Below are 18,524 nucleotides of genomic sequence, written 5' to 3' on the forward strand. Positions count from 1 at the left end.
TCAATACAGGGCCGATATCGGAGCCTGATCTGGGTTGGCGGCTCCTCGGTCAATGTTGGCATCACAGACATGCTCATTTGCAGGATGTGAGGTCAGCATTGGTCTCGGAGGGACACTCCTGTTGTCACAGTTTCTTGGTGATTGAGGTCAACCCTGGATTATTAATGATAGCTGGTCATTTGATCAGTTTTCGAGCTCTGCCTGATTACCCTGAGACTGTCTCCTAGTGCTGACAAACTGAAGTCACACAGGAGTTCATCATCAGTTGGGTATTAATTATAGAAATGAGTAATGGATCCTTTTGATTTTTGCCCTGAAATTATTATACATTTTTAAGGAAATGAGAATTTAGATTGAGACTGTGTGTTTAGTGAGGTTTTAATTCTCATTAAGCAATACAGCAGACATAAGATGGCAGAGGTCGCTATGAAATCAATGAAGAGAGAAAAATGTTTGAGGAATCAAGTTATGAAATAAAATGAAACATGTGAAAATTGAAAAATAAATTATAATAACCAGTGCACTGAATTAAGAGTAATTATTTGAAAAAATATATGATAAATATAACAATATGATCAAATTTATGATCATGATTACAATGATACCGGGTATTATTTATTGTTGTGATCTCATGGCAATAACCGTCTCTTTTGACCACTTGTTAGGATTTGATGGACATTTTGTCATACCAGGGAGAATTATTCATGCTGAATCACTGTGTATTACCATTTGGTTACATCACCATGTCATGAATCAGTTCTTACATCACCAGGACCACACATTACAATGTCCAGGAGTTCCACTCTTCTTGTCATCCAACAATGACGAATGATTTTCTGCTTGCAGTGGTTATGATGTGTCCAATGAATAATGTTCTTTCAATTCTGAATCATTTGATACTTTTCTCTAAACATAGTTTCCCTTAAACATGGTGATTCAGTGAAAAAAGTAATATCCCTATATATTTTTATGAGTGTCATTGTGCACAGTTTGACGCAATGACTCTTTCATTAGTATTCTGTTGACATTGTCCATGCTTGGATGGCACTTCTTAAATATTAAAAGTTGAATTTAGTAAACTTTGAGGCCCTATGGGGATTCTGGTTCAAAATTGGCCTTCCCCAGCAGTAGGCCGGCAAGAATAGGCAAGCTGACTAGAAGTCACTGACCAACTTCAACCAGTCTGATATTGTGATGGAGCTATCTTCCAAACAACTGAGGTTGAGAGTCGGATGATTCTATGAAGTTGCGTTATTAATTTGCAAAGTTGACATTTTATATTATTAGTGAGAGACATGTTTTTCTGATCACTGTCTGCTTTTGACATTTTGCTTGACTGGTTTGTGAATAACGAAATAGAATACGGAGCTGAATGAATAAATGATAATCGTTTTGATATCGTTATTATACATTTCAAATTAAGTGTTTAGTTTGATAGCAGCGTTAGAAACTAACAGTTTTCGTCCACTAGTCCTTATAATGATAACATATAGCAAAACCCTTAAAAATGACACTTTTCTACTAGTCCTTATGATACTCTTACCATTGGGCAGTTTGGCAAGGACTATAGGACTAGTGCCAATTTCTAACCCTGGATAGCTGATTTAATGCAAGGTGGGATCTTTGACACAAGGCATGTGGGAAGTTTATACAAGGGTCTTTGCGTTGTGTATGGAACAAGTTTAATGTGGGTCATTTTCGTTTCAGCTACGAAAGTTTGAAGCATTTATGCGACATGTACAACAACAACCTAGACAGCGCGCTTCAGCTGGTGAGTACCAATCACATCCATAGTGAAGACGTCATACCGTATTCAACGTAATAAATGCCCAGGGCGCTCTCAAAATTAGAAATAGGGGGCTCTTATTAGAATATAATTTGGTGAGAGAAAAGATCGTAAATTTCTAGGTTTATGTACATGCAATGATACAAAGGCAAAGTCTGTGCGTATTATACACGACGGATATATTTTTCCAGAATTAAATTGCCCATAATTAAGGGTGCATATAACACACGAGTGCGTATTATACACGAATAAATATGTCTTGTGTACATTGATCAATCGGAAGAGGTGCTAATTGGGATTGTTCACAAGCCAATATATCAGAGCGGGGCGCTTATTACGTTGAATACAATAATATTTATGTCCACTGGAGTATTTTGACTCATGGATTTATTTGTTTTGTTTGAATATATTGATGGGTAGTGTTTATTGTAAATTGGTTTTCTTTTCTTACAAAAGCATTTTGAAGTTGTTTTTTTTAAATCAATAACTATTAATTTATTTATATTGACTTACCACAAATATTCAGCAAAACTATTGGTTGATTAAAGACACATTTCCTTAGCCTTGAACAGTATTGGAAGATTCAGTGTTGTATAGGTAATTAACAGTTTCAGTAGAATACCTGATGTAGGCTGTACCTGCTTTAACATTTCGGTTTCTTTGTTAACAGTGGAAAGGAACAGCCCAGACATACCAGTTAAACAAGCGTCCCTCCACCACCTTGCTGAAACACATTCTCCAGCAGTGCTACAACCATGCTGTCACCGACCCTGAGAAGCTCAACCAGTATGAACCATTCTCACCCGAGGTAATTAGACGTCAACACAGTTGGTTGCTAGTCTGAACAAGTTTTCCATGGAATCAGCAAAATGACAATTATTTCATGGCAGATAAACAATACCAGGGGCCAAACCAGGGGTTGAAAGCATGAGCAACTATGTTAGAATACATTGACATTCGTCAAGGTCACATACTGGAACAGATTGATACCAATTTTAATCAGCTCTTATGATAAGGGTGTTACTCTAGGATGATTTAACTCTGGAATCTCCAAAGGGATTTTAGATGTAAAGATGTTAAATGCACTGTTGCCAAGATAACCAGTGTTGAGCTGTACATGTCACTGTAATTCTTAACCATGGAAGATAATGTTGAGATCATCTCTTGCCAGTTTATCATGCATGTCATCCTTCAATCAGGATCATATCTCTGCCTGATGCTGAAATCCTAATAAGTATGGCAAATCATGATCTGTTATGACTTTATACACTTGTACCTTCTTCTAATTCAGGGGGCACTGGTGGCCCAGTCGTCTAAGGCGCCGCGATTCGCTGTGCAGAGTTGCGTCCCTTGGACATGCCAGAAACCTATGATTGTAGGTTCGAATCCCGGTTCGCCCCAATTATGTTTCTAGGTTTGTCAGCACTATACCTGTGCTCGTGGGTTTCTCCCAAGTGGTAAACGTCTTAGACCTGCATCACTTCGGGCTTTCCTCCCACATTAAGCTGACACGCCGTGATATAACTGGAATAATCTTAAGAGCGGCGTTAAACCCAACTCACTCACTCTTCTAATTGAGGGTGATTTGAATGTTGGACTTAAGATGCATGCTAAGGACAGCTTGTATCATTTTATTCAATATTCTGTTGTCAGGTCTATGGTGAAACATCCTTTGAACTAGTGGACCAAATGATTCGTTCCATCAATTTCACAGAAGATGACAGCTTCATAGACCTTGGCAGTGGTGAGTTTTCAGGAAGGTTTTCCTGATACATGTACCCCGGTGACATTGCTGTTGGTCTCAGACAGGCATGTTCCAATGAACATAAATTTTTTAACGATTTTTGGGATCCTGTTAGGTTGTAATGACTGTTTACAGTCCATAATCAACTGTGAAGGAAAATGCTCTCTGATATCAATTTTTTTATTGGGTAGCCTAGTGGTTAAAGCGTTTGCTCGTCACGCCGAAGCCCTGGTTTTGATTCCCGCATATGCTGACAATGTGTGAAGCCCATTTCTGGTGTCCCCCCCCTGTGAAATTGCTGGAATATTGCTAAAAGCAGCGTAAAACCTCGCTCACTCACTCACTCACTCACTCACTCACTCACTCACTCACTCACTCACTCACTCACTTCACATCAACACTTACATCATCAAATTGCAGTCATTTTCATTTATGGAATAAGTTTCTTTAATTTCAGATCATGGTTTAAAAAAACAATTCTTTGAGTAACAAATATTTGTAAAATACAGAAAAAAAAGCAACTAATTTTGGATATTATTGATAATTGATTGGTATGTAAACAAACATGATTGTGATCCGTGATCAATAATAATGCAAACCACTTGGCAACGCTAGTGTTAGAAAAAATGTTTTTTATCTATGCAACAAAAGTTAGGGATCATGATTATTTTGGGGAATATTTTTAGGAAATTGTGTGCTCAGCCTTCACTACAAAAAAATATGCCCCAAATATATTCATGATCCCGAACTTCTTTTGTTCAGTGTATTTCTTTATGAATGATTAGTTTCAAAGATCAGGTGTTTCCTATGTGAACAGATGGCTTACCGGTACATATACATGTCCTTGGTTGCAGGTGTGGGACAGGTGGTGCTGCAGGTGGCGTCAGCTACCCCCTGCAAGATGTGTTATGGCATGGAGAAGGCAGAGTGGCCAGCCTTGTATCAAGGGGTAAGGTTTCCCAGCAAAAATTATTTGTTTAATGTAATATCCACATGAATTATGATTCATTGGTCAGAAGTATTGGGTAACAACTTCTTCAGCTGGACCTCACACAGCTTCGTTTTTCCTTAAAAATTCATCAGTAAATGTGATTAGGAGTAATGCAGGATAAGTATTCAAATGTAAAAAATATTTAGATTTTACTCATTTTACATCATGGACAAGATATCATGTTGATCAGATGTTATTTTAGATAAATTTGGATAAAAAATATATTGATAAGAAACCAACTAATGAATAGACAGGTACAGCATACTCACGACGTTTCCATGATTGTTTATTATTGATGGCACATTATGGAATATCACTGGAAATAATATCCTTTATATAAACATGCACTTTAGCTTGTTATTTCTGTAATTTGATCATATTAGAAACAAATTTATGCACTGATGATGTGAAATGCTATGTCGCATCTAAATGTTGACTGTTTTAACTTCAGGCCATGGATAAAGAATTCCGGAAGTGGACGAGATGGTATGGGAAGAAATACAGTGATTATAAGGTAAGATTCATAAAAAGAAACTCCTTGGTGTGCTCAATAATGAGCTGTTTTGTGGGAACTGTGACTTTGTCATTGTCCGAAGCCTGAGTCTAGAATTCAGTTTGGTTTAGTAGGGCTGGGACGAGTCCAAATGTACTACCCGGGTACCCAACCCCCTATTACCCGACCCTACCCGGGTATCCACTGTAGGTCTCAAGAGATAGGTACAAAATGTCCAATTGGGAAATTTTTTTTACCATAGCCCTGGCAAAACGTATTTAGATACATGTATTAAACAATCTGGTGATGCATACACTGAAGTTGACTTAAGTTATATCTTTATTTAACCATATGAAAAGTCAGAACATGTGGTGTATAGTCTGAAAGAAATGCAAACATTAGTGACTTGTAGTATAGCCATAGAGTTTTAGATAATTTTTGTCTTTAAACAATATATCACGAGACTAACCACGGGTCCGGGTAGTCCTATGGGTACCCGGGTCCTACTCAGTACCCACCTGACCCAGGTACAGGAGTTACCCGTCCCAGCCCTGTGGTCTAGTATGCTCAGCTAATAATAGTACTTATGAGTTGATGACACTAAAATGTGCTAAACATGATAATGAGTCATGTTTGGGCTAGTAGATTCAAAATGTTTTTGCACAGACTGAATACATGTTTTTGGTGAAAGTTTATAGTGAAGAATACAACACAGTAGAAGTTAAAGAACCCCTAAGGTTCATCAAAATGAAAAGTTTAAAACACCCAATTCTTACTAAAGTTGCTCATAGTATGACAGATATACAAAAGTCGTGTGAAAGGATTGGTTGTGCTATTTTTAGGGTAGTATATATATTCTAGTTTTAATTGTGAAAGTGCTTGATATTAACATGCTGTTGGTTCTTGCAGTTGGAAAAGGGAGATTTTCTATGTGAAGAGATGAAAGATAGACTAAACAATGCAACGTAAGTATTCTAATTCTGTCCCATTTTAGGTAACAACATTCATTCTAAAGTTTCCATTTATTCTATTTCAAGGGGCTGTGAGGTAGCCTAGCTGTAGCCAATGTAATGTCCCCACATGGATGTAATGTGTGAAGCTCATTTCTCATGGCCCCTGAAGTGATATTACTGGAATATTGCTAAAAGCAGGTGTAAAAACTAATATTTGTAGTCCAGTAGTCCTTTCAATGATAACAAAGAGTAAAGCCCTTATAAATGGCCAATTTCTATGAGTCCTCATGACACCTTAACTATTGGGCAGTCTGTCAAGGACTGTAGGCATGATAGGACTGGTGCCAATTTCTAATGCTGTAAAAGCAGCATAAAACCATCCTCACTCACTTTTCTTTTATAAAAAATATAGTAAAAAGAATCTTGTTTTCTATTTTTCAGTGTGATATTTGTTAACAACTTTGCCTTTGGACCTCAGGTAGATCATCAGGTATGTGCTCGCTATTTTGAAGATAAACTCATCTGTGAATAATGTTATGGCTATTGTCCAGTAGCATTTGATAGAAATTCTGACACAGACTATGTTTCATCTTGAAAATATATATATAAATATAAATATAATAATATAAATATATCTACCGAGATAACTTTTTCAGACTATTTGCCAAAAGCCCAGTTCAATTCCGTACATGGGTACAATGTGAGAAGCCCACGTCAGGTTTCCACTGCAATGATATCGCTGGAATATTTGTAAAATTGGTACAAACCCGTACTTACTCAATTGAACAAAAAGCAAAATGGCTGCACTTACAAATATTCTGAAGTCACTCAATGAGATTCGGATATTGAGTATTGTTCAGTCTAATCATTGCATTTTTCTGTACTTAACAGATTTTATTGTGATTGGTTGAACCAAATTCTAACAATTCCTGTATTCATGTTGCAGCTGAAACTCAGATTTTCCAACATGAAAGAAGGTGCTAAAATTGTGTCATCCAAAGCATTCTGTCCGCTCAACTTCAGAATCACAGACAGAAATCTCAGTGGTGAGTTTTTTCGTCAGTGATTTCACTCATAAGTAAATTACATGGCATAATTTGAGTTTCGAGTAAATGCTTAGAATTATTCTCAAATTTGATTTGATGAATCATCCTAGTCAATCAGTGTTATTCATGTCATTCTAATGTAACACAATCAACTGGATATACATGATTCATCTTAATGATAAATGATATCTTTGTAAAAATAGCATTTTGTTGCATCCATTGGATGAACCTGGATATTATGATATATTTTTTTAATTTTTAGTTTTATCCTGTAGACAATTTTCATGTCACGTGCATGTTTGTGTGTGTTTTAGGTGGTAATAAGCAGTGTTAATGATTCATTTGTTTTGCATGCAGTAGAAATAAAGTTGTCCGCATTAGTAGATTGGAGTAAATTCATTTGTCACAATCATTTAACTCAAAAGTTTAAACTCTTGAAATAGAATATATGAAAAAAAGTACTTGCATAATCGTGAACAATTCATTAATACATGCTCCTATTATGGACACATCACAAAATATTTTGTTGCATGAAACTTCAATCATTTAGTTACCAAACGTTGATGGTGTTGGTTGTTGAGAGAATTATTAGGATTTAGACTATTTTTCAATCACACTGTGACAATACACTTCTATCAAATCTTCACATAGAATAAGTTTACTTCTTTCTGTTCTTTATTTCACTTCTTTGCCATTAAGGTGTTGATTCATGTTGATCTGCATTTTGTAAAGGTGAAAGTTTGTCAAATGTAGATATTATTAAGCCCGTAGTTGGATCGTTCATTTTGTTTCTGCCATCATCATGTCAATTTTGAGACATCTTCATCCATGAAATAAAGATTGTTCATCCTCATTTCATTTCTACTGCTTTCTTTCTCCATCGGCCTTTATCTTTACACATGCCTGGTCCTTACCAAATTCACTGTCATGATTATCAGTAGGTTTGATTTTGGAAGAAACACCCTTTTCACTCATGAAACTAACTTTGGTATGTTGTGCAAGAACTCAACATGTTTCATAGTCATTTACTAATATACTTGAATTATCAGTATGATCAACTCCAAATGAGTTTTTCTTCTGAAAATATGAGTCAAAGTGTCTTTTTGATTTTGAGTTTAAAAATTTGTAAACTTCTGATTTTATCAGAAGTATTGTATGCACTCAAAATGGATTTTTAGACACTTTCCTCAAATTTCAAATACATCAAAAATGAAAGAAACTTTATTAAATGCAAGGCAGATGTAAGCTACTTTTGTTTTAATCTTTTGCCTTGATCCATTAACTTTTCCAGATATAGCCTCAATTATGCATGTTACTGTGCTGTCCCCATTACGAGGTGCAGTGTCTTGGACAGGCAAACCAGTCACCTACTATCTACATACTCTAGATAGAAGTCTGGTGAGTTGCCCGGAGTTGCCTGCCCTTCCATAAGCCAGGCATAGTTACCTCCCCTTTGTTTAGGGAGCCATGTTGTGGAGTGTGTGAGTGGTGTTTTCTTGGCTAACCTTCTGTTTGTCCCAGTTCATCAGCCCTGCATGCCAGCTGCATGTCATCATCTTCAACCTAGGCAGTTTAAGGTTGGTGCTGCCTTGATGGTCTCCAAATGCATATGGCTTATAATTTCACAGCTGTTTTCCAGTATGTTTCATCCTTGTATTTTCTGTAGATGATTAACATAAAAATTGATCAAATTATGTCAACATGCCCGATTGTCATCTGTTTATGTCAGAATTGTTTCCATTGTCTTGTTTTGCACCTAAAGCAGATGCAAAGGAGACGGTGATGAATTGGATTTGTTAAAGCATCAAATTTGACTTCTTCAGAAAAGGAATGCTAGATTTGAAGCAGAAAGGATTTATATTGGAGAAAGCTGTTGAAATATTTTGGCTATGTGCTACACGAGATCTGGACGGGCAGTTGCCACTGTAGGTGGGGTGGGTAGGACCATGATGTTAAATTGCTTTCTGCCATTGCAGATATTGGGACAATCATGCATGTAACGGAGCTGTCCCCACTATGTGGTGCCGTATCCTGGACCGGCAAACCATTTACCTACTATGTTCACACAATAGATAGAACGTTGGTGAGTAACTCGGCCGCTACTGACATTGTAGGCCATGCAGGCTGGGACAACACTCATAGGCATCTAGGTGTTATGTGTAGCATTGGTGTCGGCACCTCCTTCCATGTTTCATTATGTCTGTGGAAAGGGTGTCATCAGCCATAGAGAAATCACAAAATATGACATGGTCATTCATATCTCCTTGTATGTATGTTACCTCTATATCAATGTAATTTTATTGGCCAGGAATAGAATTAACACAATTTACAACTTGCACAAAGCAGTGTTAAATCTGAAGCAGGTGCCCCTCCCAAAATCCAACAGTTTCTTTGTGCAGGTTCCCTGGGATCCTGATAATGTTTCTAATGTTCAAGTTCCTCATTGACAAGTTGGCCAGTGTTTTCAGGGTGGTTCTCTTAGTTGTCACTATTCTAGCTTGTCACCTTCCAGGCTTAACTACTATTCATGCTTGAACTGCAGATATCTATGCACTGAGTAATTTAAATTATGTTCTACTGCAAATTGCCCTTCTCTTCCAAACATTGTGGAGCAAATAGTGTGTTGTCTGGGTTCCCCATATTACTGTATGGAGGGGAGGAGGAAGATGCTGTGCGTGAAACAATAGACTCTGTGTATCAATATCTATGTACTCTTTCATTGAACTAAATATATATATCCGTGTTTTGTAGTCCTGTCCCTCTGTCAAAATGTGTACACTGTTGAACAAGTGTTACCAATTTCAGAGAAACTGTTATTTGTTATTATTGTTGTTCAATTAGATTTCAAAAGCCAGTGTATAAACTAACATCTTTCCGGTTAGTTTTACTTGTGTTGAAAGATGTACATGTTCAAACTGTTGTTTCTATAAGTCGCTTAAACTGCTATTAATTGACTTGGACATTTCTTCCAGTGCCTTGCTTACATTCTATACCACTATTTGCTAAGATACTTCAGAAGATTTGTTTGTCACTGGCGTAAGAGGAAACACTTTGATCTTTATTCATTGTTCATCTGTTGAAGATCACTTAATATATTTATATTGAAATATTTCCTATCAGAGCCCAATTGCACACAGCGATCTTTGTGATACGACTATTGTAAGTCTATGTTAAAGTATGGGAGTTACGATCATCTTAGCGCTAAGATCGCTTTGTGCAAGTGGGCCCTGATATGTATGAACTTAGGTACCATGGGTCAATAGTAACAAATTTTTCAAGTCAAAATCACACCTCTTGAAACTTTCTAGATGTCATCAAAACTTAGTTAATGTTTAATCTGATCCTGTAGTTACATTTAAACTATATTTTTTTCTGGCTATTGAAGGTATTGTGTGAGTGTATATTTAGTTTTCATATACAACCACTGACTGTTCTGTGTTTCTTTTCTTTCAGTTAGAGAAATATTTCCTCAGGTTGAAAAATCCAAAAATGAAGGTAAGAACACAAGACATTAGACAAATGTCACATTAAGTCTGAATGTTAGAGAGCTGTGAGGTAGCTAATATGACAGCTTATTACGCTGTAGACTTATGTGATGCCTTGATGCTCCCGTAGTGCTGTTGCTGCAGTACTGCTATATATGGTGATCACTCTCTCGCTCACTGAATGTTAAGCATTTTGCTTTGTGTTACAGAAAATTATTTTGCTTTTTGTTACGAATAATCCGTATTGAACCTTGTGACCGTCAGATTCAGTAGGGAGATAACCTCCCTGAATTTCATATCAGTGTGATGGTCCACAGAGGGTTATCTCTCTGTAAATTATTATTTGTCGTGGAAGACATGAAATTAATTTTACTTTAGTTCCAAACATAATGGGTTATTTTATTATTATTTTTTCTTGTCAGGAAAATGCAGAAATCAGAAAGGATAGACGTGGAAGACCTATTACCTTTAAAGATAAAGTCAATCTAGTTGAAAATGTAAGGATATTACTGTCTTAAGAGTTGATAATAAGCAAACAGTTTTGCCAATATTCAGGCTTGTCAAAATTTGTAAAGCTTGGACATTTTTTTCAGGCATCATTTACTTCTGTTCATTACATTTTAGCATATTTTGAATGTTCATCATTGTTCATGAACATTCAAGGAAAAGCGTAAGAATCGGTATGTTTACTGTGTCCTTTACAGAATGTTTGATAGGTAAGGATTTGATCAATAGTTAGAAAAAGCAGGCATGATTGGTATAATATTTCCAAATTTCTCTCGCAGGAGGATCAGAAGAACAAGAAGCGCCGTCGAGAACAGCATGATGACCATAACTATCAAGCTGCTAAGATCATCGACTTTGACTCCGCCAGCAACACCAGCAATGCCACCACCGACGACAGTAGCCTGTATGGTCCTACAACGCGTCGGGGCTGGGCTGAGTGGGTGGCTGCTAGACCCAAATCCCCAACATCCAGTATTGAACAGGATAATGATGAGGTTAGCAAGTTGTGGTTGTTGAAGATTCTGTACATAGATCAGGGCTGAGTCCTTTTACACTTCCAGTTACTACATACCAATCTGGACAATTTACCTTGATTTTTATTTCAGAGTTCTTAGGTTCAAAGTTCAAGTTCAAGATGTAACTTTTCCCATGTTAAGGGCTGTATTTGGGAGGCATGGATGGCCCAGTAGTCTGTGGCTCTGTGATTTACAGTGCTGAGTTTGATTGCCAGATTGTGTTCTTACCTGTGGCAGGATCTACTGTTCTGTGTTCAAATCCTACATTCATTTTTTTGTGAACTCCAGACTTTCTGCAATTTCATGATTTTACTCCCCCATTAAACTGACACCCCATAAGAGAACTGAAATACTTTTCTTTGCTGAGTGCATTTGTGAGGCACTATCTGCCATCCACAGTGTGGTTGCTCAAAGTGCACATGGTGAATATGATAAAGTCATTAGTATTTTTTAAATGAATTATGCTTGGACTTGAACACTGAAAGAGAAAGTGAGTTCTTGAGTTCAGTTGGAAGAGAGATCCACGGTGAAGGACCACAGTATGTGAAAGATCTTTGACCAAAGGTCTTGAGATTAACACATGGAACAGGGTAGTACTTTGAACTCAGTTCCTGTGGCAACTGGGAGCCAATGCAGGGATATCAAGATAGGTGTAATGTGTGATTTCATTTTGCATCAATGGATCAGTCGAGCAGCATTATTTTGCAATGTTGTGGTATTTGGACAAGTCTTAGTGAATGGACATGTATAAGCTGATTTTAATGGCCGATAAGACAATTTACAGGTTTTGGACTGGGGGCGACAGTAGCAGACTGTTATTGATATATTATTTCCTTGTTTTAGCTGAACATGGAGCTTGGAGAAGAGATGGAAAAGGAGAAGAGGAAGAAGCAGGTGAAGCACCTGAAGAATGGAGCTCTGCAGAAGAAGAAGAGACGAGACAGGAAAGGTATGTGTGCCTTGTATCTTGCACCTCGCTGCACTCCTGATGTTGTGAACTGTGTAGATGACATGCCACACCCTACACAGTCTCACTTGCAGTCTTTCTTCAGTTCCTATCTTTAGTTCCTCTCTTCTCATCTATTCGGAGGGGACTGAGGGATGGGCTGAAAGGAGAATCTCTAGAAATAGAGAAATAGGACCTCATCTGGTATATTGTAAGGTTTAAACGTTTCAGAATATGAATATAGGCTGATTTGATATTTTAAGGTATCCGTTACTCATTTGATCTTAGTGGTGGGAAATTATTAAGGATAATGCCACAAGTATTTTAGAGGCTGGTTTGTGTTTTATATACTTATGTAAAATGTGAGAAGGTCTGTCTTTTGGGAATACTTTGTTTTTGTATAAATGTCCTCTGAAATGATACTAACACTAACAAAGTGTCAGTCTTACAATGTCAGTGCCAATGAGAATGTTTTCTGTGTTTAAATAATTAAACTGCTATAACAACCCATAAGTCCCTAAATAAATGAAAATTGAAAAAAAATACTTGCTTAAATAACCCTTTTCAATCTCCTGCAACAACATTTGGTGACAGCATCCCCATTGCCAGTGTGCCATGTTTAGACCTATAGTCAAGATGGTAATGGCTGTCGTTTCCCTTGTTTCAGCTCGAAGGAAAATAGTTAGCCCCACAACTAAAGCATCTAAACTTCGCAACAAAAATAAAGCTTTGGCTCTGGATGGACTCAGCCTCTTGCATACACACACTCTACTGTCAACATCGGGAAAAGGTAGATGGAAGCGGCATATCTCACCTGTCGTTGTTGTAGTAGCTGTTGTAAGGGTGCACTGTAACCATCAGAGTTGGGGGCATATGTACGTGCAACTGTTCCTTGTTGGGTCAGCTGGGTTTATATGTGTGGTGAAGTCCTGTGTGTGTTGTTGGTGTGCAGTGGCTTGTGCATCTCAGGGTCGTTTTTGTAGGTTTACAGGAACAATGTTGAGAACTAGGAAGAGAAGATTCTTGTTATCCTTGCATGTTTCATGTTTATTTTGTGCCGTTGGGACTGGTTCCTATAGTCGTTGGAAGGGATAAATGTCTTTAGATGGAGTTGCAGCATGAGGGCTTGGTTGATCTCATCAGTTTTACTGTATTCGATCCAATAAGCGTTCCAGAAGCTTGTTTAGCTGCAAGCTTTGAAGGTGGCTTATTTGACATCAAGCAATGATGGGAGAGTTAATGAGTTTGTCTTTTGTAGTGTTTAGATGGCTGCACAAGATGTACACACTATTTGATTTTCAGAACATTGTGGAACAATGTACTGTGTAATAAAATATTTAATTACTCACTATAAGTATTCATTGATGTGATTACATAATAATATTTTGTCCTACAAGAACATGTTGATTAGAAATAAAGCTGATAGGTTGCTTTATCACACAAATTTGTAATTGTTTGTGTTTAGATGGGTAGGGAGCTTATTGGGTCGAATACGGTATGTCATAGGATTATGTTATTGCACAAAGTTAGCTAACAACATGAACAATCAAATCCTAAACCATATAAACAGTGTAATTGAAGTTTCAGTAAGTTAAAGATATGAAATCATATTCATATCTTTTACAACAAATCTTAATCATACCTAGTTTGAAAGGGTGGTTATTCCTGCATGGTTAGCCCAAGAAAGTGAACTGAAGGCATGCTAGTTACTGTGTTCTGTCAAGTGTCTTGGGTTAACGCTTGCTGTGTCAGTCATCAGTCTAGTTACAGCTGTGTGTGTCACAAATCTTATCTATTTTCTCTCTGTTTAGGTACAGACGATGTGACCTACAACGACCGCAGCATGACAGATCATTCCAGTTCCGTGTTCAAGCTTACTACACAGAACCAGACCGTTTCATCTCTAGAAACACCACCTGCTCTGCAGCAGTTACTAGGTGAGAGTTGATCTAGCCCCAAGGCCTGTGATGGTGGTGGGGTAGTTGTTGTTAATACATTTGTATGCAAAAAGACCCAAATTCCTTGGTTTGATTCCCCACATGGGGAATGTGTTGGAAGCTTTGCTGTCATGTGGCTGGAATATTGCTTAACGTGGTGTAATATATCCCTCATTCCATCACTCAAAGTCATGGTATTATACAGGCATGTGATATTTCTGTCTGAGGTTGGAATTCCATCTTTTCGGTACCTAGGATCTCCCCTCCCCCATCACTGCTCCACAATGGACCCGGTTGTGAACTTGCAGACCTGAAATCCCCATCTTTCCATTGTTTTTTGCATCCTTCCATCACATGTCTGGCGATTACATCACCTATTTGTATATTTATGTTATATGTGAACTATTCACTTACCTGTGCTGAATGGTATTCTGTTGCAGAAATCTTCCGCCAGCAGTATATGGCATTCTTGGCATATATGCAGAGTCCCCAATATAAGCAGCATGTTCAGATGGAGATTGACAAAGAAAATGTGAGTGAAACATGCCTTTTCTTTGTAGAGGCTTTACTTTGTTAGATCTCTAATTCTCAATCTCTAAGTTTAAGTTTTTTATTATTTTTATTTGATTTCTTTGATCATGTCACAGAAAACAACCTCCTCGTTAGTTCTTTTCTTATTTTTCATTAATCATGTTAATTTAAAATGTAATTTACTTAATATGAACAAAATCATAAATGTACGTTATAGCTAAAATGGATAGAATTGTTAAACCACCCGCATGTTATCAGAAATCAGCGGGCCACTGTAACTTGATTATGCCCTCATATGGCTTGACGACGGGCCATTATCACACCCGTTGTTAGGTGACATCATAGGGTAGTGATAGGTGACATCACGTTAAATAGCGAAGTCATCTGGTTTGTTCTATGACGTTTCCATATTTGTAAAAGTGAGTCAGTGGCATTTGTGTTCATTGCAGTAAATGTTTCTTTTTATTTGATAACAAATTCCATCCATTTTAGCTGTAATAATGGTAACGCTCTTTTTCAGGGCATTATCATTTGCAGAAGCCCTCAATCTTTTCAACTGCCCTCCTTTGTCAGGCAGTTAATGGAAGACCTCGGGCTTCTGCGAATGATAATGCCCTGAAAAATAGCGTACCCTTATAATACTGCCTGCAACATGATCTAGATTATGTTCCAGAGACATAATGAAAAATATGTTTTTAAGCAATCTTTCACAATTTGACTTTTTTGGACCAAAACAGTCTTTGCAAGTTGTTTCCCACATCACTGATTTATTCTAAAGTTCCATCAAAGCATCTGCACTGTATATTTGAAGATGAAGATGGTGAGAGCTTTTGTGATGGTGTTTCAGTTGCGGAAGCAGGATCTGCAGAACAAGATGTTCCAGCTTGAGAAGCAAATTGCCAACCTGCAGAAGGACAGTGTGGGTGTGCTCAAAGCCAGGCTGAATGAGGTAGATACACTGCAATGGCCACTACACTGGATACATGGGTGAAGGACACTAGATTGTTAGCACAGGCTGGACACTGCAGGAGGAGGCAATAGAAATGTGGACAAAAATAAAATAACAAGAAATAAGTTTTTGTCATACATGGTCTCTTGTTGTAGGGATAACCCAAGAAGATTTGAAATTTTGCATGTTTTAAAATGTCTTACAGTAGGAATAAAAATGAAAATCTGAGGTTCTACGTTGACTTGAAAATGTGTCAGTAGCAATAAGACAGAGTGTTTGTCTTTTAATTTGAATGAAAGCCAATTATGGATACAGCATGATGGTTTATGTTTATTTGATAAAAATCTGAAGAAGACTGTGAGGGACTAGCACATGAAAAACAGCATCAGTCAAATTGTGGAAGTAAAAGGTTTTATTTGCCCTTTTTTGAAATATCGCTTAGCTCATGGATGTGTTCAGATTTCTCACTCACTCTGAGTCTGTTGCTGACTTTGGTCCTTTTCTACCTTGACCCTGCACTTTCCCTGCATTTCATAACAATGACCAGAATGATTGTATTTTTCAGCTCGGGATTGATGCAAGCAACCCTGACGACTTCCTGTCGCAGGCGAAGACAATCGTCCATGAGCACAAGGAGCTGGAGAAGCAGGCTAGTACATTGTCCACACAGATCAGAAACCTCGAGACAGAGCAACAGAAGTTGGTGAGGGATCTCTGCCGTTACTCGGCACCCTGCTCCTCTGTACTCAAGGGTTCATCATGTCATTGTCGCCCACCCGCCACAGCCGCTAGCTGTTGCCGCTGCTGCCTTTGTTTGCATGGTCTGCTGTTGCTACCGAAGTTGTTACAGTTGTGCTGTGGTTGTGTTGGAGCTGCAACAGCAGCAACATTGATCCTTCACATGGTGTTTTAACTTTACAGATTAACTTTCCGTTAGCGTCCAGTTTAACGAGGTATTTTGACAAAAGTATGAGGCTGTAAAAAGCATGTCCTTAGCTCCTGTTGGTCTGTTCTGGTTTTATAATGGTGCTTTTGATAACATACAGTCTTTTCAAAAATCACCACACAAAAATTTAAAAATTCATAGGCGCAGTGTTTTGCAGTTCTAATCATTGAATAATGAGTCAAAAGCAAGAGCCTCCTCAATTGGTATTTGAGTTACGATATATTTTGTTTGAAATACAACTATCAGTGAGGATGATATCCTGGTTCTAGGTGCATGGATTTGGATGCAGAAATTTGGCTAAGGAGAAATTGGTCTTTGAAGTGGTTTGTACCGTGTTATATATGCCTTTTTGAAGAATCAGTGTTTGTCTCATAGAGCCAGTAGTAGACTGAAATAGTTGTGATAATGCGGAAACAGAAAGTAGAACATGCTCGTTTGCCCACTTAGGGCATCCTGAGAGCCTTTCGGGGGATGGGGTTGGGTGGGGATATGGTGTAACTGTCTAGGCTAGATAAGACTCCATGCGGTAACCTATCCCTAGATTAGTTATGATGGAAAATTGTTTTCCCATCTACACATACAATGTACACACCTGTCAGTTTCAGTTAGAAGCCTAAACCAAAGGTATATCTAATCTTAATACTTAAATCAAATTTCCACAAATATTTCAGTCAAATCAAGATCATAATTGCGATCTGCGATTTTGAGCACGAGGGCATGTTGATAAATGTTTGGGAAAAGTGCACCAATTGCATATTTTTATGTTCACCCTATTCATTACTAACTGCTGGATCAAGACTCGAGTACCTCATTGAAAATTGCATGTTGTCAAGTTGTCTTGGAAGAATGCAGTGTGTCATTCATATACCATTATTCATAGGTCCATCACAAGTACATATCAGTTTTAACAAGAGTGCATGGAAATTAACATAAGACTTGAAAATTAGTTAACAGTTATGCGTTCATCCTAACCAACTTTAATTTTAATTTGCTTGGGCAGATTGTTGTGTTGACATGTACACTTAAAACCAAACAGTGTTCAAAGAAAAGCTTGGCCTTTAGTTGATTTGGTCTGGGGAGGGGGCATCTGAAGGGTCCTTTGTAGAGATGTTGGTATGGTCATGCACTTGTTTGGTTTACTGTGAATTTGTGCTGGTTGGTTTCATTGTCTCTGCATGAAATACAGAGGAGTTTACTGTCATATATGTGTTGTATGTCATTATTCATGTCAGTGGTTCTGGTTTGATAAAGCATGACTGTGTGAATGTGTACATGGACACAAGAACCTTGAAAACACAACTTAGGTGTTGCAGAATTGGCTGTGTTATACCCTATATGACTCAGCCAAAATGTCTGTACAGATTTCTGATGTGTTGTGAATTCTATATCTTGTGATTATTAATATTGTTGATCCTTGTTGATAATTATAAAAATTCTATTAATGCCACTTCTGAAATGTTATAAAGCCAAAACTATTTTGGCATAGCTCATTGGTCAGTTTATAACTTGTATTTCCTTTCAATTAAAACTAAAAGAGATAATGGTAATGTACAAGACTAAATTGTAATGAATGTTAAATGATGTCCACAGATGAATGCTCAGAAACTAGCAGAGAAGAATGGTATTGGCCATGACAATACGAGAAAGGTAGGCATAGTATGAGCTGTGATACAATGTTTGTTCTGCAGCAATCAT

General features: G+C 37.6%; 1 protein-coding gene across 8 annotated transcripts in view; it reads left to right on the plus strand.

The window, feature by feature from the left end:
* Positions 1–18,524, plus strand: part of LOC139478866 (histone-lysine N-methyltransferase, H3 lysine-79 specific-like) — a 51,256-nt gene that overhangs the window by 17,790 nt on the left and 14,942 nt on the right. For 3 of the 8 annotated variants that reach the window (XM_071261529.1, XM_071261528.1, XM_071261536.1), the window contains 19 exons: positions 1,708–1,771; positions 2,457–2,594; positions 3,440–3,530; positions 4,385–4,479; positions 4,973–5,035; positions 5,924–5,979; positions 6,409–6,457; positions 6,914–7,013; positions 8,990–9,096; positions 10,467–10,508; positions 10,921–10,995; positions 11,284–11,499; positions 12,364–12,469; positions 13,134–13,256; positions 14,278–14,403; positions 14,844–14,935; positions 15,782–15,883; positions 16,449–16,586; positions 18,420–18,476. In XM_071261529.1, the coding sequence (XP_071117630.1) occupies positions 1,708–1,771; positions 2,457–2,594; positions 3,440–3,530; positions 4,385–4,479; positions 4,973–5,035; positions 5,924–5,979; positions 6,409–6,457; positions 6,914–7,013; positions 8,990–9,096; positions 10,467–10,508; positions 10,921–10,995; positions 11,284–11,499; positions 12,364–12,469; positions 13,134–13,256; positions 14,278–14,403; positions 14,844–14,935; positions 15,782–15,883; positions 16,449–16,586; positions 18,420–18,476 (1,840 nt within the window). Of the gene's footprint in view, positions 1–1,707; positions 1,772–2,456; positions 2,595–3,439; positions 3,531–4,384; positions 4,480–4,972; positions 5,036–5,923; positions 5,980–6,408; positions 6,458–6,913; positions 7,014–8,304; positions 8,412–8,989; positions 9,097–10,466; positions 10,509–10,920; positions 10,996–11,283; positions 11,500–12,363; positions 12,470–13,133; positions 13,257–14,277; positions 14,404–14,843; positions 14,936–15,781; positions 15,884–16,448; positions 16,587–18,419; positions 18,477–18,524 lie in introns of all 8 variants that reach the window. The other 5 variants (XM_071261531.1, XM_071261532.1, XM_071261534.1 and 2 more) reach the window with 5 other exon arrangements.

The sequence above is a fragment of the Haliotis cracherodii genome, unplaced genomic scaffold (genome assembly GCF_022045235.1).
Source record: "Haliotis cracherodii isolate W230 unplaced genomic scaffold, xgHalCrac1.p SCAF_4, whole genome shotgun sequence".
Classification (NCBI taxonomy): domain Eukaryota; kingdom Metazoa; phylum Mollusca; class Gastropoda; order Lepetellida; family Haliotidae; genus Haliotis; species Haliotis cracherodii.